This window comes from Panicum virgatum, chromosome 3N, assembly GCF_016808335.1.
Source record: "Panicum virgatum strain AP13 chromosome 3N, P.virgatum_v5, whole genome shotgun sequence".
NCBI lineage: Eukaryota > Viridiplantae > Streptophyta > Magnoliopsida > Poales > Poaceae > Panicum > Panicum virgatum.
In genome coordinates, this window is record NC_053147.1 from 45,443,042 (window position 1) to 45,466,298 (window position 23,257).

Here is a 23,257-nt window from a genome sequence, read left to right on the forward strand (position 1 = left end):
GAGGAAAAGAGAGGGGAAAGAAGAAGAGGAGGAAATGAATCCCGCTAAACCCGAACGAACTCGATCTGGATCGGTACGAGTAGTGATGTGAGATAGTCCAACAACCACTTACCGTAAATGAAGATTCACATGAGTTCGAAATTATGATGAAATATTCACAATTTTTGTCATGTACTCCTTCCATCATGTAATATAGGGCACCCTAACATTTTTATGAGAGATTAAAGAGATGAGGAAATAACGCATGTACCCCTATTTAATGGCTTGTTTGGATGTCATTTTGCTGATTTAATGGCTGATTGAGAATAATTAGTTTCCAAAATGTCCCAGGATGCCTTACATTTAGGTATAAATTTTGAACCCTCTAATGCCTTACATTTAAGGACGGAGGAAGTAAGCGGAACCATATCGATGCATTTCGTGAAACAAACAGAAACGAGGCAATCGTGGCCCATGCGCCATATGGATATTACTATGTGAAGGTAGCCCAACCCAATGCAAATTTTTCTAGCCGACCGAGATGTGGGAGGAGATAACGCTGAGGAGTGAGGAGAAGGAATGGATCCCTGGACCAGGACCGGCTCATGATTGAGTTCCATTCCTTAATGGTTAACCTGATGATCTGGCCATGCGCAATTCATATACCTTAGATCTTAGAATGAATGTTTCGGCCATGATCGTGTTTTGGATTCAAATGGTCATGAGGTGCAAGGTTTAGCCGCACATGACACGATGCAGACGCAGAGCTGAACTAAGAGGATGATAAATATGGGCCCCTCCCTCCTCCCCCTAAATCCCAAAGCGAAAAACTAGTACATACACACACTGATGATAAATATGGGCCCCTCCCTCCTCTCCTAAAGGCCAAAGCAAAAAACTCGTACATACACACACTAACACACACATAGTGAGAGAGTAGGGGCAGATTTGGGAGGGGGGGTTGGCTTAGGGGGGCTCTAGCACCCTTACTGCCTAAAATCTCCATTAGAATAAAAGGAGAAAGATGAGAAGAAAAGAGAAAAAAGACGAAGAATAAGAGAAGAAATGAGTGGAGATGCAATCCCCTATCTTTGAACTCTGCGTCCACCACTGAGAGAGAGAGAGAGGAAGATGTGTGACCGTGGGATTCACCAATGCCGAACATTGTCGGGCTACTAGCCCTCTTGACGCTAGCCATGATTGTCGTGGTGATCGTGAGTATCTGTTCGCGGTCGCAAGGCATGGAGAATGAGCATGCGGTAGCGTCACGCGTGCTCCAGCTGCTCAATAGGGAACCGCTCGTTATAGTCATGATGCTCGGCAACCGCGCGCCGTCCTTTGTCACCGTCGCCATGCCCGTCCTCGCCTCCTGTTGGCACTCCTTAGCCTAACAAATTACTCCGCAAGCGCACAGAGACCGATTGTAGCTTTCACTAGAGAGTATACCTGGGATATCGAATCCAAAGAACGGTAAGACTTCGACCAAACTTAGAGATCCTCAAACGGACACTACCAGCGAGAAGAAGATAACGGGAAGAGGGCCTAACTATAGATAACCTACTACTCTGACTAGTTGACGGGCTAACTACTGACTGTATCTGCTTCGGCGGCTGGAAGAGGAAGGACTTCAGAAAGAGATGATAGGGGAGTCCAATGGCAACCTGCACTGCTGCTATGAAAACACCTAAACGTGGTGGACTACAAAGGATGGATAGGGCTGTCACCACCTACCGACTATCACAACGGTTCCGTGGGGTGGAACACAACCTGAGATAACTACCAAGCCTAGGCACCACGCCCACAGCTCTCAAGCTACTTGCTCCTACAGTGTACTTAGATAGGAAGCAACCTCAAATAAGCAGAACTTGCTACTTATACAGACTCAGGATCCCGCAGATCAAAGTAAGCACTTAACTAGTAACTAAGACAGAAAGTAAAGCTAGCGAGAAACTAAAGTCGAGACAAGGAACATACTCAAGTATATTCCCCCGAGGTGGATACAAAAGTGGAGTAAGACCGAGAGAACTCGAGTCCGCTCCTTTCAGCTCGGCTTTCCCCAGAGCACTCACCTCACTCTCTTCCTACTCAACACAAGGGTGTACAAGAGACTCTCTTCTCTATGGAATGGTGTGTGTTACAAGAGGGGTATGGTGCTCTATTTATACTATTCTGAAGTCGGTACTGGGCTGAGTGTCAGTTGCACGCAGGTAAGTTCGTTGAGCTTGTCTTCCACACCAAGGGAGAGCAGCAGAGGCTGCCAGGTGGGGCCGGACGGCCTCCCCTAGGCCGGCTGGCCTGGGGATGTGGCCACGTGGCCACCGCCTTTGCGTGGATGCTCTGGATCTTCTCTCGGAGTCGGTGGAGGTTGCGTAGCACCAACGGTGACAGTTAGGGGCCGGCCGGCCTCTCCTCGACCGGCCGGCCTGGCTCTGGCTCGGCTCAGGCTCATGTTGCACTGACACATTGTTCCCACAGCCCACTCTACTTCACAAGTTAAATTGGGCTCTGATTCTTCGGGTTGTCACTGAATTTGACCTCAGCTCTACTTGGTTCAAGCATTTTGGCCTTATCTTGTGAAATTTGCTAAACCCACATTGGTGTGACTTGATCTTGGGCGCAAGTCACTCTCCACGAAGTTGCATGATGTGGTGCTGCAAGGGTAGGCTGGCCGGCCGGCCTGGGGTTCACCCATTTTTGGCTCAATTTTGCACATGTTGATCCTGGATTCAAACAATCACCAAAACTTGTGGAACTTGTTAATGTTAGTGAAAATTACAGCAATATGGTTCCAAAAGTATGAAATCCGAAGGAATATTGGCGGTAAAAATCGTCGAAATCGACCGCTAACACCTCCCACGATGCTGAGGGCGCAACCGTGTAGGCACGGGGCATGAAGCCCCGCGCGTGCCGATGTTTGTAAGAGCATTTTCTTGTATGGTATGTTTATTTATGCATTTTCGCTGTTTCAGGTTTGTTACCATGTGATTTCCATCGATTTGGTGTTTTTCCTTTTTTTTTTGTTCCATGGCCATGTAAAAAAACTCTCATTTCATCGGTGATTCTCGTCCTTTCACTTAATTTACATGTTGACTGGATACTTTTCCTAAATATTCAGAGTAATTAACCTGTTCTCAGATATAGCTTTAAATTCGTGCATTGATGAAGTTTGGTTCTCAAGTATATATATGCGTGGGATTTAATTTATGTATCATATTTGAGTTTGTCTTAAAACTACAAAAAAAAATCTATTAATCTATGATGATTAAATTTCATTATAGATCACTGAAAAATCGTCATAAAACAATATCTATGACGATCTCAAATTTTGTCACATATTAAGCGTCATAGATTACACCTCGCGACATTCCTTATAAATCATCACAGATTAGATAATCCATGACGTTTTGAACCTGTTGTAAAATATCGCTAGGCTGCCGCACAGCCCAGCCCAGGCTTATTTTTTATAACGAAAATAAACGTCACACATAACGAAAATAAACGTCACACATAGCCGCCACTTGGATGATGATGTAGCTGCCTACATGGATGATGATGTGGCTGCCTACGTAGATGATGACGTGGCTATGGCTGCCTACGTGGATGATAACGTGTCTGCCTCCATGGACGACGACATGGCTGCCTACGTGGATGATTGCGTCACCACATTCCAGCTTATAAAAAAATTTTGGCCCACCAATTTCAATTGTTTTTTCCAGCCCAATCAGAATTATAATTCCAGCCCATGGATCTCATTTCCAAAAAATTAAACAGAACTAGCATCACATCAAATACAAAACTTTTCATCCAGTATGACATAAAAAAAAAGGCTCAAGCCTCTCCTGTCCCGGTGGCTACGTGTACGTGTCAGCCCAAAGCAATATTTTGCCTTATAACAAAAAAAACGTTTCTAGCCACCCAATCATTACTATAGCTAATCATCGATTAATTACCATCATTAGATTCACCGCGCAAAGTTACACTTATATGTGAAAAGGTTTTGCAAATAAACTTCATTTAGTACTCCATGCACGTAAGATTCTTTTTGTAGCGCGAGTAGCACAATGGAAACAAGCGGGGCCGCCATGTTTGGTTGTAGTAGCGCAAGCTACTGTAGCAAATTTTGACCAATAATTAAAGATACTAAATAAAGGTAGTTTACAAAACTAACTCCACAACCCCTGTGCTACTTTGTGAGACGAATCTAATGAGACATTTGACCGCATGATTAGATGTTGGTACTGTAGCTTTACTGTAGCCAATCATCGATTAATTACTATCATTAAATTCATCGCGAAAAAATACACTCATTCATAAAATGATTTTGTAAATAAACTTCGTTTAGTACTTCATGCAGACAAGATTCTCTTGTAACGCTAGTTGGGCTACTTGCAACCAAACAGGTGTCTTATCAAAAATAAAAAAATAAAAACAGCAAGGACAATGATAATGATAGGGAATTGACGGGAGGACTAGCTCATTTCAGCTTCCTCATCCTTAAACTGGCAGCCCCGTTTCCACATTAAATTTTTTTTTTACTTAGGCCCCGTTCACTTCTCAAAAAATTTTCTATGGTACCTGTCACATCGAATTTTCGGACACATGCATGGAGTATTAAATGCAGTTGAAAATAATAATTAATTACATAGTCTAACTGATTAGCACGAGATGAATCTTTTAAGCCTAATTAGTTTATAATTGGATATTATTTATCAAATAACAACAAAATGTACTACAGTAACTTTTCATCACCTTTTCGCGAACTTAACGGGGCCTTAGGTTTCAAACGGGGCAGGAGGGGTGCAGCGGCCGGGTTGCACTGCACATGGGCAGCCAAGTGCCTTCAAGAATCGGGTAAATTAAAACCTGCTACCTTTGCTCTCCTCCGTGTTGCCTCCCGCAAGCTTCGACAATTTTTTGGAAACATCCTCCAATTTTGTGAAAATCCCAACTAAGTCCAGCTCATTCTAAGATTGCAGTACCCATATTCGTATATTTTCCACGTAAATCCTCACACTAATATTTCTTTCGCTACAAAGAAAAAACACCCTCCACGAGACACTTTTTACATTTACACCCTCCTGCAAGCCCCGAACCCTAACCCCTCTCGCCAACCCCGCCACCTCCTCTCCCTCTCCCCTGGCGGCGCCTCCTCCCTTCTCTCTCCCAGCACCTTCTTCCCGGCGGCGTCCCTCCCCGCCCTCACTCCTCTTCGTGGCACGGGCTGGCATGGATCCGACAGGCCTGCTCGCAGCACGGCCGGAAGTGCTTGCGCGCGGGAAACAGAGGCGAACACTGCTGCGCACGCGAGGAGGAGGAGCAGTAGTACACAGACCCCGCACGGGCTCGGCCCCATGGGCGGTAGGAGCAGAGGCCGCAGCGCGGGAGACAGAGGGGTGGCCGGCAGCGTAAGCGCCGCGCACGCCAGGAGGGGCAGCAGCACCAACGTGGGTCCCGGGCGGGCTCGTCCCCATGGGCGGCAGGAGCAGAGGCCGTGGCGTGGCCATGCAGCAGCAGCGCGGCGTAGGGCAGGAGGGGGACGCGGCGTGGGTGTGCAGGAGGACCAGCGGCATGGCCGGCACGCGCGTGCGTTGGCAGCACCATCAACAAACAACGAATCAGGTTCCTTCCGCCTCGAATTGACCTTGCTGGGCCTTAAATCGAGGTCTCCTTCCTCAAATCGAACTCCTCCTCCTTCAAATCGATCTCACCAAGAACAGAATCGAGCTCCTACTCCCTTGAATCGACCTCAATGAACCGTGAATTAAGCTCCTCTTCCCTGGAACTGACCTCACCGAGTCACGAATCCAGCTCTCCTGAACTAGCCTCTCTTCCCTCGAATCAGCCTCTCCTCCCTTGAATCGAGCTCCTCTAGCCGGAGCAGGAAGGCGAGCACGAGCAGGTTATGTGTTTATTTTGTGCTTGCAGTTTTTCTTCTCATGATGCACGGGTATAGTAAGGCATTGCATCATCTGTGAGATAATTTTCTAAAAGATGTCATCAGAGAGAAGAATTACAACCCGAAATATCAATTCACTTAGACATTCTTTGATCTGATAATACTTGCTATTATTCCGTGCCGGTGAAGTAGGCACATATGTTGACTAGCTGCAGAAAGTTCATGTCAGGAATTGCTTTCAGGTGTAATTTAGTGTAGCAAGATGCAAAAACCCTCTTTGAATAAAACTGATTCATATTGCTAATTAGTTAGTATTTTGTGCTACTAATCGCAGAGAGAAAAATCTTCATTTGGCTCGATTTAGCTATACTCAATTAAATTGACTGTTTATAAGGAGTTGTGGCGGCAAACGCTAGAGTCCAAAGGTTTTAGACTTAGCAGGACTAAAACTGAGTATATGAGGAACTTCGGCGCCACTCATGAGGGAGATGTTAGTTTGGAAGGCCAAGTAGTGCCCAAGAGGGATACCTTTCGATATTTGGGATCGATGCTACAGAGAGATGGAGATATTGATGAGGATGTTAGTCATAGAATCAAAGCGGGATGGATGAAGTGGCGCCAAGCTTCTGGCATCATTTGTGACAAGAAGGTACCTCAGAAGTTAAAAGGCAAGTTTTATAGAACGGCGATTAGACCGGCAATGTTGTATGGTGCGGAATGTTGGCCTACAAAAAGGCGGCACGTCCAACAATTAAGTGTTGTAGAAATGCGCATGTTGCGTTGGATTTGTGGGCATACAAGGATGGATCGAGTTCGAAATGATGATATACGGGATATGCTAGGGATAGCACCAATTGAAGAAAAGCTTATCCAACACCGGATGAGATGGTTTGGATATGTCCAACGGAGACCGCCAGAGGCACCAGTGCATAGTGGTATACCTAGAGATTTGTCCTTGGATAGGAGTGCTTGAAAAGCCGCGATTCACGTGCCAGAACCATGAATAATGGTCTTTGTTAGGTTTCAACTCTAGCCTACCCCAACTTGCTTGGGATTAAAAGGCTTTGTTGATGTTGATGTTGATGTTGATAAGGAGTTCCATATTTTCATGTAGACTCAGGGTCTTGTTTCCAAATTATGCTCATTTCGTATCTATATTTTTGTTACAGAATTTGGGTTCTGTTGATTGTTTTGTATTGGTTTATATCTTTACTAAAAATAGAAAGGGAGATGGTGAAAAAACTGAAAAGGTATACATGATGATCTGAAATTGTCCAATAATTACAAACTTTCATGCTTCAGATATTTGTAAACGTTATACTGTTATGAATTGTCATCTGATTTGTTCTGCTCTCACATGTTGCAGGTTTTCAAATCTTTTAGTGACAGTCAAACATCTTTGAAGGAATTTGTCTTAGCTCTGATATCCATCGTTGGAACATAAGTTTTTGTGGAGGCAGTCGGGGTTGGTAAAGGTAGCATGATTTGACTGGATTTGTTACGGACTAATCTAAACCCAATCAAGCTCTCATAGCGACTTGTCTACAGGAAGGACTGTTCGTCGCTTGGTTCAGAAGATATAATTAAATTCTTAACTGGTGATTTCAGAAGTAAGACAAGATCAAATGATATTTTCTGGGAAGCTGTCTGGCCCTGTTTGCTTGCAAAAGACTGGCACTCAGAGTAGCCAAAGGATGTCAGCACAACTAAAAATTGCCTTGTATTTCTTATGCCTGGTATAAATAAGTTCTCGAGAAGTTAACTCACTAAAGACACCCATTATTTTGATTCTGTGAGTGATGTCCTAAAAAAATGGTGTCAGCTGATCCTGTTCTTCTTGAATTTGAGGCTGATGGGGGTATACCATGGTTTAACTGCTGAGAAAAATGGCAGTATGTGGTCGACCATGAAACTGAACCAAGACAGTCCTTCAGATGGATATCAAGAGTTTCCTAAGCTCACAATAATTGATACAAGTTTAGTTTTAGGGGAAGAACCCTTCAATGTGTGGGAGATGACAAACTTACCTGCAGATGCAAATATTAGTTTTGTCCTTTCACGCCATTCATCTAATATGGTGAGTGGCAGTTCCTCCGAGGAGGAAGATGCCAATGATAGATTACAGATGAGCAGGAAGATTGTGGACGAGTTACAGCTGAGGCTAACGAAATTGAAATGGTTTCAGTGGGTTCATTGCGGAACATGGTGACTGCTAATGGTCATTCTTCTAATGGCAATGATGATAAAATTGATTTGACAGGCAGCTATGGCATCAAAACAAAACCTGAAAAAACAAATCCAGAAAGGCGCAAGAATTTGTCCCCAGTGTCAAAGCCCAGAAGATTAACTAGCTGTAGTAATGAACAAAGCAGCCGCCCCAACTTTTCTTTCTCAAAAGGTCGTGGTGTTTTGGAGAAAGAGAAAAGCAAGCCGCCGTTGACTTCAACATCAGCTGCAGTTGATGTTGGTGACACTTTCCAGACTAAAACAATTGCATGCTGTTCTACAAAGGAGAAGCGATCTGAGCACAAAATGAATGCATCAAACTCTGTTACCAATGATGAGCAAAATGAGAGAATGGTCATGGAGAACTTAATTGAGGACAAGTCGTTTGAGCATAAGGCTGATGCAGTGGCTGAAATTCACTCAAAGATCACCGCTGATGAGACAAATTATGCCAAAGAAGGTCATGTTTTAGTGGTCCGATTAACTCAAATAAGCTGAAGACACCACATGATGATAGGGCAAGCGGCAGTATTTGTGTCATGCCATCAAAAAATCAGAGTGGCATGAAGGATGATGAAGCTCCCTCCAGTTCGAACAGTAACATGGCTCGTGATCCTTCCATGGCAACAGGAAAACCTGCAGCAACCTGCTTTGGAGGCTAATCCTCGGTGGCATGGAACCAGAAATAGGCCTCCCACTGCAAGAGCTTTAGAAGCCCGCTTTTGCACTACTTGCAAGCGGGAAGCGGAAAGGTGATCAAAGAACATGGCAACAAACTTCAAGATTTATAGCTGGAACTGCTTTTACTTCAGGTTTGGGCAACTGGAAAAACGTGGACAAATGTTTGTCAGTTGGAATAGGTGGTAGCTTTCTTGGGTCTGTATTTGTGCGTAGTGCACTCTAGGCTGATTAACTATAGAGTTATTCAGTCCCTAGGTTCTGCATTATCCAAAAAAAAAGTCCCCTAGGTTCTACCACTTGTATGTGTTCTGACCTGACATGCCTAGAAAATATTGCCAATTTTCAGATCCAAACGTGAGGATAAGCTAACAAACATCTATAAATATTATGACGTCAGATGATAAGATGTCTGATAGGGCACGCGAAGTGTGCTAGACTGATGTATAAATGAAACATTCACTTGGCAAGATTGAACTACCTGTTGTATGATGAATTTGAAGACCAATTGGTGGATGTAGCTAGCAGAAGGCCATATCATCATTTTCTCTCCTTTGTATAGACAAATATATGAACATGTTTCCATTTATTACATGCTGATGTTATGGATGTCAAAATGTGCCATATCTGTTTAATATTGTAATGCATCTTGAGGATTATGATAGGGACATTATGATAGGGCGCGCAAAGCGCGCCAAATGTTCTAGTTTTCCATATAAACCTACAGGGGCAGATCCCCTAGCCCTCTATTGGCCAAAAGCTCCATTAAAATCAAACAAGAAAGATGATAAGAAAAGAAAACAAGATGAAGAAAAAGAGAAGAAATGAGTAGAGATGAGGAGTAGGAAGTATCAAGCACCCGTATCTTTAAAATCTGGATCCGCAACTGTTGATCGCATCCATCGCTAGGGCTAAGTGTTCGACCTCTTCTCGTTCTCAGGTCACTAGACGTGCAAGGACAACATCATTGAGTGCTAGCCACCTGAGCAATAATTTTAGTCCTCAAAGGTACGATCGACTACTAGCTAACCAAGGCCTACTCCTCGTTCACCCATGAAATAGATTTGTTGGATGGATAGTTCTGTTAGTGAGATAGGATTGGATAGGATTGGATGATGAGGACTATCTACAAGTGGACTGGAGGGTAACATAATATCAATTAGATGTTAATTGGATATCAATAGTTGGATTTTGGATGATGATCCATTCCTAGGAGTATCAGAGAGCACCAACGGTCTTATTGTTATCAGAAAAAAATCAGACCAATGTTTAATAAAGATAAATAAAAGAGTAAAGTCTATTTTTGGCCATCCAACTCTTGCCTCGGTTTGGTTTTGGCAATTGAACTCCAAAACCGGGTATCTTCGACCACTCAACTATGAAAACCATTCATTTTTTACCATCGGGTTGTTTTGGTGGGTGGTTTTGCTGACGTGGACGCCACGTGGCAGTGGGCCCACTTGTCAGCGTTACCCCCTCTCTCTTCTCTCTATCTCCCTCTTTCTCTCTCCTGTTTCATCCCTCCTCTCTCCTCACTCCTCCCTGCTCGCCGCCTCCTTGCTCACCGCCGCTGCTCGTCTCCTCCCTCCTCTCTCTCCGCGCCTCCGGCGGCCCTCCGCCCCCTCCCTCACTCTCCGCCCTCCCTGCTCCCATCAAGCGGCTCGAGGTCCCCGCGCACGAGTCCCCTGCCCCCGACCCCGTGACTCCAGCGGCCGCCGCCATCTGTCGCGCTTTCACCGGCAGCTCCGGCGACCATTGGGTCCCAGGCCCGTCTGTGCGCGTTGCGGGGCCGTCCCATCCACGCGCTCGCCATGCCGGCATCAGCACCGCCGCCGGGATCCTTCTGCTCTGCTCTAGACAAAGCCACGCCACCACTCTGCTTCCGCCGTCGCGCGTCGCCTTCCCGGCCAAATTCGCCACCACCACACCATTGTCTGTCGATTCCTTCGGTGGACAGCTCCACCACGACCCCGCATTGCTTCCCCGCCAGTCATCCTGGCTCGTTGACCGACGGGAGGAACCGGCGGCAGCAAGACAGGAGTTCTTCGGCCGGGAGGGTGAGTGAGCTGCGCCTCCACAGGCAGGCGAGCTCCACGCTAGTCGCGCGTGGGCGAGCGCATCCTCCCGGCGGCCATGGGCGAGCAGCGGAGATCGACGTGGGCGCGGTGCGGCGACGGAAGCGAGCGGTGCGGAGGCGGAGCCCCGCGCGCCGGCGGAGCAGATCGAGCAGCGCAGGGGAGCCTCCTGCCAGGCCCAGTGCTGGGACTCCGGCGAGCAGGCAGCGTGGATCCGCTCCGCCCTCCATCGGACTGGGCGCGAGGCAGGGGAGGCCGAGCCGCCAGCGCCGCCGTGACCCACTTCTAACGCCCAGCCAGCCGCCCGCCCTAGCTCCGGTCTCCCGCCCCAGCTTCAGTCTCCCACCACCGGCCGCCCGCCCGCCGGGCGTCTGAAGGGAGGAGGGAGGAGGTTTGCAGCGGCGGCGAGCAAGGAGGCGGCGAGCAGGGAGGAGGGAGAGGAGAGACGAAACAGGAGAGAGAAAGAGGGAGATAGAGAGAAGAGAGAGGGGGTAACACTGACAAGTGGGCCCCACTGTCACGTGGCGTCCACGTCAGCAAAACCACCCACCAAAACAGCCCGATGGTCAAAAATGAATAGTTTTCATAGTTGAGTGGTCGAAAATACCCGGTTTTAGAGTTCAATGGCCAAAACCAATCCGAGGTAAGAGTTGGATGGCCAAAAATAGACTTTACTCTAAATAAAAAGGGGAAAGATATCTATACTTCAGCTGCTCTGCAACCGTGCAGAAACAAGTCACTGAACATTTTCCTCACACTCTGCGCAGCCGCACAAGTCAAAGCACTGTGCAACGGTCACCTGGCCGTCGCGACCCCGCAGCTCCCCGTAACGTACACTTGCCAGCAATTCAAATCGAACCCACCAGGCCACCACCACCGAAAGCTGCCGCAATTACACCCGCTGCATCCTCCCGATTCCTCTCGCTCAGATCCGATCCAAGTCCCAATGTCGCCGCCGGCACCAATGGGAGCACCGGACTTCTCGCCGCCGGAGCCGGAGCCGACGCACTCGCCGGAGCCGGAGAACCCCGGCCACGACAACCGGGTAAGCACTAAGCAAGCAGCTCGTCTTCCTGCTACCGCTGCTGGGACCTGTGCCGCTGCGAGCTCGTTCGATTTCGTGCCGGCTTGTCATTTCTGCGCGTGCCTGGGGTGGGGGGATGCAGAACTGGAAGGCGGACATGATGTCGGCGCTGGGGGAGTCGGTCTCCTTCGGCCGCTTCCTCACCGAGCCGCCCGAGTGGGGGAAGTGGTCCGCCTTCGCGCACAACCGCTACCTCGAGGAGGCGGCCGTGCAGGCGCGCCCGGGCTCCGTCGCGCAGAAGAAGGCCTTCTTCGAGGCGCACTACGCCAGGAAGAAGAAGCGCAAGAGCGAGGACCACGGCGCCGCCGCTGGCGCTGACGCCGGGCTCGAGGCGGGTGCGGCAGAGGAGGACGGTGGTTCCGCCGCCTCGCGGCCGTCCTCATCGGCGGAGTCCTCCTGCATGACGGATCAGGCTCCGGCGCCTGGGGATGAGGAGACGTGCGGCAGCGGGGAGGCCGGCGTGGTGGATTGTGGTGGTCCCCGTGCCAGTGATGAGCCGGTGGGAGTGCCCGAGGAGCTCGCGGTCGCGGCCATCACCGATGCTGTTGGTCCTTACAGGATGGATGCACCCATGGACGGGTTGTGCTGCAAGGAGGACGGCAATGAGCTAGTTGCTGGAGCAGTTTCGGAATCGCTGGAGAAGAAAGATCTGTGCTCGAGTAATTTGGTTGTTGTTGCCGTAGAGAAGCAACCCTTGAAGGTAGAACAAATTCGTCTTTGTTTCAACGAGTAGTAAAATTAAATTGCTCACGCAACTGTTAACATGGCCTATGTATTCTTTGCAGGAGAGCTCTCTTGTTAATCAGGATATCACGGATTCTGCAAAGAAAAGGAGGATCCAGATGTCATCTCTGCTTCAGAAGCCGACCAAATTCAGATCTCCCCCTTCAGGAAAGAAAGGGCAGCCTTCATCAGTGAAAAGACGGTCGCCTCTGCATTCTGCAAAGGAGAACACCTCACCTCCTGGTACAGATAATAACATGCATGAGGCAACTTCAGTCACTCGAAAGAGGTCCACACTGGCGGCATTGCACATGCTTAAGAGTTTCACTAGATGTGAAACAGGAAATGCTGCCTGTGGCTCAAGAAATCTTGGTACCACAATTGCCGAGAGGATTAGCCAGTTGGAGTCTGAAAGCAGACCTGTCGAAAGCACTCAGCCTGAGGAATTTGGGCCACCAAGAAAGGTATATAAAGTTTTCTAAGCATGGATTGAGTTTATCTTTTTATTTTTTAGGAAGATGAATAATTCTCTGTCTGACATTTATATTTGTTTGCTGTGGTGAACTTTTCAGACCTTTTCCACAATTTTGCCAGAAGTAGCCCTAGGAACTCCTCAAGTGGATGAACAAAGGTACCATTTGAAATGCAGAAGCTATGATTATCATAGAGTATATATTGAAAGACTTGATCAGAACGGAACAATTCTAAATCCTGAATGTAATTATGTTATTAGTTCTCTCAAAAATCCGACAGTACTATACGGATCAATAGATACCTTTGAATTCTAAACCATCTTCTAATGGTACCCTATATTTCTCTTGCATCATTCAGGTCCTCCCATGTGATGAGAATCAAAGAAAAGCTCTTTGGTTCAACATCACCATTGGTGCATCAGAAAACTGCTATAACTAAGGAAAAAGAGGTAGGCACTCATCGTAATGTTTATGCTGTTGCAAATAAAGGTCTGAATGATTATCCATAAAAAATGCAGCTAACTTCCCATAGTTTGTGTCTGTTATGTACATTCCCATAGTTTTAAAATTAATTTATAGATCGAATAAGGTAGTAATAAAAATCATTGCTACCAATGCAGGAAAAGCTCAGATTCATAGTTGTCTTTTTTTGTATCTGACTGTATTGACAATGGAGAAAATTTACTCCACATCTAGCTAAAAAAATATAAGCCTTAAAGAGACAGCTCACATAATGAAAAAAAAAATTTATAGTGCATCACATCACATCTTTAGAGTTTCTGTTATGCAGAGGAAGTTCAACAATGAATCTGGGTTTAAAGAATCACGGCAGAGTTTTTGCTTCAAAACCAGGCCACTGCCAAACTTCTGTCGAAGAAATAAACAACTAAACGATGGTAATCAGCAGGTAAAACCCTTTTCTATATTTCTCTTTTTACTTTGAGAGTGTGGTTTTAAAGTTGTTAGTAAACCAGTGAGAGATGAACTGCTGTTGCTTATCTTCTTAAATATCATTGAGATGTCAAAGTATTTTTGGAAAGTACTTCAAAACATTGTAAACTTATTTCAGGTAAAACTTCAAGTTACAAACATTTCAAATATGACACCTCATGGGCTAATGAAAAATACGGTGTTAATCTGAAAAATTTCATGTTGTAAATGTCATGTTTGGCCAATATTATTGTGGATTGTTTCCTCACCATAGTTCTATACTTCTATGTCACAGATTGATCTGTTCTTTCAGTTATCCACAATCAATTTTCCTTTGATCTGTTCTTTCTGTTATCCACAACCTATTTTCCTGTTTTTTTTTTCAGAACCATAAGTATGTAGAAGCTAAATCTGGGGTAAGTATATGCTTAATTCTGATGGTTTCAATCCTGTACTAATGATCCAATTATCTTTTGCTACACTTTTGTGGGCCATAAACAAATAAGATATAAAACAGTAATGCCACTCTTAACATCTTTTTTTCTTATTTCGTATTACTGCACTGTTTCATCGTTTGACCTCTTGGCAGTATGCCGGTATTGCCCCATATTTGCTATCAATGTTTTAATTCCTAGATTTCTAACCGCAAGGATATTGAAATGCAGACTATCGAAGAGTTTCCAAAGTTTCGGGACAGCAACCATTCAATGACAAATGGTAGTCGTGCACAGCAAATGGGCAAAGGTGTATCCAAGGAGAGACAAATATGTTGTTTCCCCATCAGAAAGCTGTATTAGATCAGTCCCGCTTTTCCTTATCCGTCTTATTAGGTTTCCAGTAAATAATAACTTATTCTTTGAATTCATATTGGTTGTGCCGTATTATATGTTTAGGACAGGCAATCCATAGTGGTTATCTTATGTACCTACTTGGAGGATGTCAGTCTCAATCCATCTAATACTCGAGCTCGAGTTTGTGATTGTGATCTGAACTATCATTTTCTAGCTTGGAAAATAAATGAAATCAAGTTTACTATTGACTCTTAGATGAGGTAACAATTTTTATGGAGACAAAGAAATGATATAGGTTCTGTAATAGGCTGAAATCAAGACTTCTAGTGACGTATGCTGATCATGTCTTGAATTGTTTGTAACTACAGTGGACAATGTTAGCTATTTTCCTCATAATGCATGATGACGTGGCAGTACAGCTAAATCTTTAGAGTCAGTAATCTATGTTTGACTATTTACTCTGACACTGATTACAATCAATTGGTAAACAACCAGTAGGATACTTGCTAAAAACTGAGGCACCAACCTCTCTACTCGACGAATGCGAGCAACTATTCTCTCGCGATGTGGTACATTGTCACCACCGCCCTGCTCCATTACTATATCAGAATCTGACGGTGTCTCAGGTACTTCCTCCATGTCCCCTTTATCTTCCTCCCCGAGTACCACAACCACCCTGGTATGAAGAGGCTTCAGGCAAGTTGGGTAGTCGGTGAAGGGCACAGGAGGCGTGCTAATGATTTGAGCATTGCCCTAAAAAAGGTATATGTCAATGCAAGCAAATTAAGTACACATGCAAATGTACTAAACATAGCAAAATGAGAGGCTACAAATCTTACCTCAGGAGGGGGATTAGTCACCCGAAACAAGGATGGCACATAAGGAACATGGAGCTGATCTGGAAAGACCAATCTAGTCATCTCCAATGCCTGAGCATGCTCCATGGGCTCTGCAACAAGTCGGGAACTATCTTGAGTTCCTTGATATTCAAAGCCAAAAGTGTTTCTCCTCTAAAGAGGCTGAATTCTCCTTTAAATCTAGTTGTAAACAACTGAAGCAGCAGTCACTCTCTTTGCTCTAATGGATGCAATTAGCTGCATCAAATCTCTAATCTGGCCTTCATCAGTATCGGAGCCAGGGCACAGCCACTCGAGTACATACTCGGGGGCTTTATTCCTGATTCGAGGAAGAGGAGGAAAAGGATTTCTGACATAAAACCACTCAGCCTCCCAACCACTCGAATCGCCCAAAGCAGGGTATGGAATATACTCGTCAATCCTTTCAGGCCTCAACCGGATCCTTGCTCCCCCAAAGATATGAAGATTTTTGGAAGTTGGGTAAGAAAATACACAGAAGTGGTGTCGAAAAAGATTGAAATGAGGTGGAATTCCAAGGAAAGCTTCACAAAAATGCACGAAACCGAAAATGTGCAAAATTGATTCTGGATCACGGTTGTGAAGTTCGATTCCGTAATAATGCAGCAGCTTGAGCAAGAAATCGCAAGCTGGCAATGCCAAGCCGCATCTCACAAAAGCGACAAAAAGCACAGTTTCATGGAGCCAAATTGATGGATCTACATCGTTTCAACAGTATGCCGGCGGATCACCTCCCTCGATTGAAGGAGACTCGCTTGCACTAAACCCATTATGGCGTGTTTAGTTCCGTTTGCAAAAAAAAATTTCAAGGGAATCTTACTAATTTGAAGTACTAAATGAAGTTTATTTACAAAACTTTTTGCACAGATGGATTGTAAATCGCGAGACGAATCTAATGATGCTAATTAATCTATGATTAATCAATAATTAGAGGATGGTTACTGTAGCATCACTGTTGCAAATCATGTTTAAGTGGCTCATTAGATTCGTCTCGCGATTTACAGTCCATCCATGCAAAAAGTTTTATAAATAGACTTCATTTAGTACTCCATACATGTGTCGAAACATTCGATGTGACTTTTTTTGTTTGTGTTTACGGGGTTTACGGGGTCGGATCTAAACAGAGCCTATGTCAACTTTAGAGGACTTACTTGGGACCTAGGAAGTTTCTTCCGCTGACTCCTCCAAGTCATCACGTTTCCTTTTCTCACCGCGAGCAGTGCTCTTCGATTCATCCATCCTAAAGGACTAAAGGTCACGAGTCTCTTGGTACACATAAACTTGGAGGCTTAGGATGAAAGTTTTGAATGCTTAGGAGGGAGATTTGGAGGCTCAAGAAGCAAGGCAGCCAGGAGGTTGGGACAATGGCGGCGGAAAGAAGCGACGACAGCATGGGCAAAGGTACTTTAAACCCTAGCAAAATAGGGGATTAAATAAAAAAGTGTAATGACAAAACTGTAATACAGTGGAAGCCGAAATGACCATTCGCCGGAAAAGTAAAATCCCGAATTTTACGAGATATCTATAGCAAGGCAATCAGTTAGCCATTTTTTAGGGATCAGTTCCGAAAAAAAGAGGCATGATGAAATCATGCACAAATCCGAGTATGGCACGATCTTTTGGATCCTTTTTTCAAATTTGGAATTTTGGATACAAGGCTCGGGGCTACTGGGTAGGTACGTGTAATCAAGGATTTATTTTTCAACATCTGAAGGATAAATTGAGTGAAATTAAGATACAAAATTGAGCTTCAGTTTGATTCTTCAATTCAACATAAGGCTCGGGGGCTAATCCATATGGAGTGCGACTATTTGTCGCAGTCCATATATGAAGATCTTTTCTAAAGATGTCAAGACCACTCGAGCAAGAGCACCACGCAGCCTCAGCACAACTCTTGAAGTACTCGGAAGGCACGTTCTACGCGAGGTTTAGGAACTACTCGACGACGACTTCTGAAGTACTCGAAGACCTACAACTACTCAGCTACAAAAGTGCTCGGGGACTTGTCAGACCCAAGGCCACAAGATATCTAACGTGGAACGGTCCTATATGAGATGTAGGGTAGGGCATGTCATGTATACATACGTCATGTAATTACTCCTATCAAATCTTGTACTAGTAAGTATAGATGGAAACCACCCAAGTAGTACTTGGATAGGACTTAGGCGCCGCACCGACCTAGGGATTCTATGTAACCCTGCTCCCTCAGTCTATATAAGGGCGAGAAAGGACCCCTCCAACACATCGACCTTCAAGTCATTCCCCTCAAGCAATACAAACCACACATGAGGTAGGGTATTATGCAACTCTCGCAACCCGAACCTGTCTAAACCCTCGTGTCGCACCATCGTGTTTCTGATCTCGGCGATCCCCAACGCAACTAATTACTACCTAGAGGTATCCCTAGGTAGGTTTGCCGGTAAAACACCGACAACAAAGGAAAGAAGTTTCAAATTTAAATTGGACCCTCAACCCGATTCTTCGATTCAACCTAAATCTCTGGGGCTACTCCATACGGAGAGCAATTTTCATTGCATCCTATATATATATATATAAAGATTATTTCTGAAGATTTAAAATCTACTAGGCCAAGAGCACCATGCATCCTCAAAGCAGCTAGGAAGGTACTCAGAAGATACATTCTAGGTGAAGTTCAGAAGAACTTGAGGATGACTTCAAAAGTACTGGAAAAACCTTCACTACTCGACTACGAAGTGCTCGGGGGATTGTCAGACTAGGGGGCACAAGATAGCTTACGTGGCATAGACTATGTTATAGACTTGTACAAAATAAGGGATGTGGCATGTCTCAAACCCTAACATGATGTAATGTACTCGTATACGAGTAGGACTAGTCGAAACAGAAGGAAACTATCCGGGTATAGTCTAGGTAGGATTTCTAGGCTCTTATCAGGCTAGATTTCCTTCTGTCCCTCCTGATTATACAAGGGCGGGAGGGTAACCCCTCCAAATCGTCTACAACCTCATGCAATAAAACCACCACACATGTAGTAGAGTATTACACAACTCGCAGTCCGAACTTGTCTAAACCTTGTGTTAATTGCACCATCGACTTCTTGATCTCGGCGACATCCTACCTGCAAATGAATCACCTCAGGGTATCCCTCGCTTGGCTTGGCGGTAAAACATCGAACGTAGTCGTATGGTGGCCTTGGCCGATCTTGGCTGGCTTTCTTGCTGAGCTGCTTGGGGTCAATGCTTCATCAGGAGGTCAGGGTTGGACTAGTCCCCTAGCCTTGATAGTGCGTGTCGGCCGGGCTAGCTCGACGCACTCTCCCATAGCTTAGGCTTTATGGTAGAGGGCGACGTGTTACACCCCACCTCGTCAGGATGATGGGACGGAGCAGGTGCAGACAAATGGCCTCCAGTCCACAGCGTCATGATAGCCTCGCTGACCAGGGGTTTACGTGCCGGACCTCCGGTCCTCAAGTGGCACTCCGTGTCTGGTTTGTCAGATGGGGTCTGTGTCAGACCCGGGGCAGTGGGACTGCTTATAGGCATAGAATGTTCTAGAGTAAGGAATAGCTCATGGCATGTACCTTACCTCTTTTGTAACTACCCGAATAGGTGTAGAACTAGCTGCAGTACAAAGGAAACTACCCGATCGTGTTGTAGTAGGACTCCAACTGTGCTCGGCTAGGACTTTCCATGTAAACCTGTCCCCCCGGATATATAAAGGCGGGCAGGTACCCCATCGAAATACATCAACACCTAAGGCAATACAAACCACCACACAGGACGTAGGGTATTACGCAACTCGCGGCCCGAACCTGTCTAAATCTTTGTGTTCCTTGCAACTTCAAGTTCCAGAGCCGTCGATCCCTACCTACAAACCTTACTGCTAAGGGTATCCCTGAGCAGGCTTGGTGGTAAACATCGACAGCTGGCGCGCCAGGTAGGGGTCTTCGCGAGTTTATCGGCGAATTTGATGGTCACCTTCGCTTTCAGCACCATGACGCCTCCTCAAGGCGGCCTTCATCTTTGGCTCGTGGGTCTGCGTCGCCAATGGTTCGTGCGGCTTTGACAGCCACATAACCAACTTACCCGCGCTGAAGATCATCACGTCGGAAGACTCCAACAAACTTGCCAGATCTGACGATCGCAGCATCATGTTGCTTCCCAACCTCGCCAAGGAGATCGAGGCGAAACTCGAAGACAACTCGAGTTCCACTCGAACTCAGATTGACCTCAAACCGAAATCTACTCGGATTGGGACTCCTCTTGCTCAACCTATATTCGGCTTGCGCAATTCATCATCTGCCTACAAACAGATGATCAGATCCATCTATGAAAATAGCTTGGATCACCCTCTTTACGTCGGAAACCACTCGGTCGCCGCTAGCCGGGAGGCACCCGTTTTCGACGTATACTCAGATCTAGTCGAGTCATCTCAAGACAGCCTGGATTTCATCACCAATACGCTGGCAAAGATCCAACTCGAATCTTGCCAATGCCATACTCTCGCGGCACTACTCGACAACCTTCGCGAAGTTGCCAGCATTGACGATCTTCCGTTTCAACACGGTACCCCCCTCGTAACCGAGAGGGAAACTGGCTCCGGAGAAACCGTCCTAGCTGATTACGACTCAGAACTGGAAAGCTTCTCTCCCGAACGCCTAGTTCCATGATCATCCAACAACATGAAGCTAGTCAGCATGATCCAAACAAAACCTTGGATCAGATCTCAGCAGACAATCTGACCCAAGACGCTCCACAAGATGAAGATGAAGCTGCCCGCACAGCTCGCAGGGCAAGAAATCAACGTAAAGGAGAGCGCAGGGTTCACGCTGCCGAACGAGCTCGCCTTCCCCCGCGCAACCTCAACAACGAATTCAACAATGTCACGGATCCTGTCTTCAGAACACCAATTGCTGCGATGACAGAAACAACCCTGTGACTCATGCAAATGCCTCGAAACCCAGAGATGGAACAAGTCATAAACCTTACCAAGTATGCTGTTGAATAACTCAAGAGACAAAACCCATTGTCCTCACTTCATGGTACACAGTCAAGGGCTACGGCAATAGTCATACCTCAGGCAAGCCGTACTCCTTGAGGTCACCATCGACAACAACAACCGGAGCAACAAATTCAAAGAAATCAAGAGGATCAAGATGCCGCGAGCAGCCATCGCCCCAGGGGTGGCCAACAGCCGGCAAACCAGGCCCCTGGGCCTCAGCCAAACAACAACAACAACAACAACAACGGGCACAACAGGGAAGAGGTAGCCGACTCTATAATGGATGCACGGGACATCATCAACGCAAGATGCAGATCGCAGCTTGCAGACAACTCCAATCGCTTCCAAGCCCTCAGTAGAGTCTTCGACAACGTCAAGTACCCAAAGGATTTCAAGCCGACGAACATCCAAAAGTACGACGGTAAGCAAGATCCTGCTCAATGGTTACGTTTATACTCGACCGCTGTTAGTGTTGCAGGGGGAGACACCAACACCAAGGTCCTCTACTTCCCGATGGCCCTGGAGCCCGCACCCCTCACGTGGCTCGAAAGCTTGGCGCACGAGTCCATACACTCATGGGATGACCTCAAGAAGGCCTTCATCGACAACTTCCAAGGGTCGCTACACCGAGTAGCTACTCGACACGCCCTATCCATGTGCAACCAGGAGCAAGGCGAGTCGATCAGATCCTACGTCAAGCGCTTCTTCGACACAAGAGCCACCATCCCCAACGGCGCCGACGACGATGTCATCGACTACTTCCAGGACGGCATCACCGTCCAGTCTCTATACCGTGACTTCGGGCGTAATCGCCCCAAAATGGTAGTGGAGCTACGAGACATGATGCAGCGCTGGGCAGACGAAGAAGAGCAAGAACGCAGTCGCTTCCCACGCCGTAACAACGACAACAATGGAAAGCGCCACAACGACCGTGGAGGGCCTAGCAACTAGCGGGATCCTGCGTGCAAACGCAAGCCTGACGACACTGTCGGCACTATGGATCGCACCCCGCGTGGTAAAAAGGGCGACAAGCCGCAGGACTAGTTCGACAAGATTCTTCACAACAAGAGATGTCCAATCCACCCCAAGAGCAGCCACTCGATGTGGGAGTGCACGATTCTGCGCAAATCCTTCCAGTCGGCACCTGCAGTCGCTCCTAAGAAAGAACATGACAAAGATGATGAAGACGACAAGAAAGACACGGATGGTTTCCAACAGCAACAAAACATCGTCAACGTCATATTTGGAGGATATCCCAGCTTCTCCAAGCGAGCCCAGAAGCTCCTACTCAGAGAGATCCTCTCAGTCGAGCCAGCAATTCAGAGGCCACTAAAATACAGCGAGGTCCCCATTACCTTCTCCAGGGAAGATCAATGGACCAGCTTCTCTGAACCTGGAAAGTTCCCGCTAGTACTCCATCCAGTCGTCCAAGGCTCCAAGCTTACTCGAGTGCTTATCGATGGCGGAAGTGGGCTTAACTTGATCTTCGCAAGCACATTGGCAAAGATGGGCCTCAACTACATGAGTCTACTCACTCCAAGCAAGGCACCATTCTACAGCATCGTCCCCGGAAATTCCTCTACACCAATTGGCTCGGTTACTCTTCCAGTCACATTCAGTACAGAATAGAACTTCCGGACATAATACATTAAATTCGAAGTAGCCGACTTCGAATCTTCCTATCATGCCATCCTGGGAAGACCAGCGCTAGCCAAGTTCATGGCAGTACCACACTACTGGTGATGTGGGCACCAAGACCATCCAGCTACAAGAGGGAGACGACTCCAAAACCGCCATCATCGGAGCAGGACTGGGTGACAAATAGGAACTCGAGCTCGTCAACTTTCTTAGGGCCAACCGAGATGTATTCGCGTGGAAACCAGCGGATATGCCAGGGTTGCCCAAGGAGTTGATCGAGCATGCCTTGAAGGTCGACCCTAAAGCCACACCAAAGAAACAACGGTTGCGGCGTTAATCACCAGACAAGCGAGAAGCCATAAAAAAAGAGCTGGCAAAACTACTCGCAGCAGGGTTCATCAAGGAAGTTTACCATCCTGAATGGTTGGCTAACCATGTGCTCATCCAGAAGAAAAACAACAACAAGTGGAGGATGTGCGTCGACTACACCGATCTAAACAAGCATTGCCCAAAGGATCCTTTTGGACTACCACATATTGATCAAGTAATCAATTCTACAGAAGGATGTGTCCTGTTATCCTTCCTCGACTACTACTCAGGGTATCATCAGATTGCCCTGAAAGAAGAAGACCAAATCAAGACGGCTTTCATTACCCCTTACAGGGTATACGCCTACAAGACCATGTCTTTCGGGTTGAAGAATGTTGGTGCTACCTACCAGCGTGCGATACAGCTGTGCTTTGCCGATCAGTTACATCGCAATGTTGAAGCCTATGTCGACGATGTTGTCGTCAAAACTAAGACCCAGGACCAATTCATTACTGATCTGGAAGAGACCTTCAACAGCCTCCGAAAATTTCGCTGCAAACTCAACCCAACCAAGTGCGTCTTTGGCGTACCCTCTGGAAA

General features: G+C 46.5%; 1 protein-coding gene and 1 pseudogene across 2 annotated transcripts; both read left to right on the forward strand.

Annotated features, from left to right (window-relative positions):
- Positions 1 to 5,092: 5,092 nt before the first annotated feature.
- Positions 5,093 to 9,388, forward strand: LOC120666000 (annotated as a pseudogene).
- A 2,216-nt stretch (positions 9,389 to 11,604) lies between these two features.
- LOC120666001 (protein WVD2-like 7) lies at positions 11,605 to 15,109 on the forward strand. 2 transcript variants are annotated; one of them, XM_039945765.1, is made up of 8 exons: positions 11,605 to 11,899; positions 12,021 to 12,638; positions 12,724 to 13,125; positions 13,234 to 13,292; positions 13,493 to 13,583; positions 13,925 to 14,041; positions 14,451 to 14,480; positions 14,730 to 15,099. In XM_039945765.1, exons 1-8 carry the CDS (start codon positions 11,801 to 11,803, stop codon positions 14,859 to 14,861), a joined length of 1,548 nt encoding a protein of 515 aa, XP_039801699.1. In that variant the 5' UTR covers positions 11,605 to 11,800; the 3' UTR covers positions 14,862 to 15,099. The 2 variants fall into 2 exon arrangements, with proteins under 2 accessions (XP_039801699.1, XP_039801700.1); XM_039945766.1 differs by lacking the exon at positions 14,451 to 14,480 and having other exon boundaries at positions 11,739 to 11,899; positions 14,730 to 15,109.
- Positions 15,110 to 23,257: the final 8,148 nt, after the last annotated feature.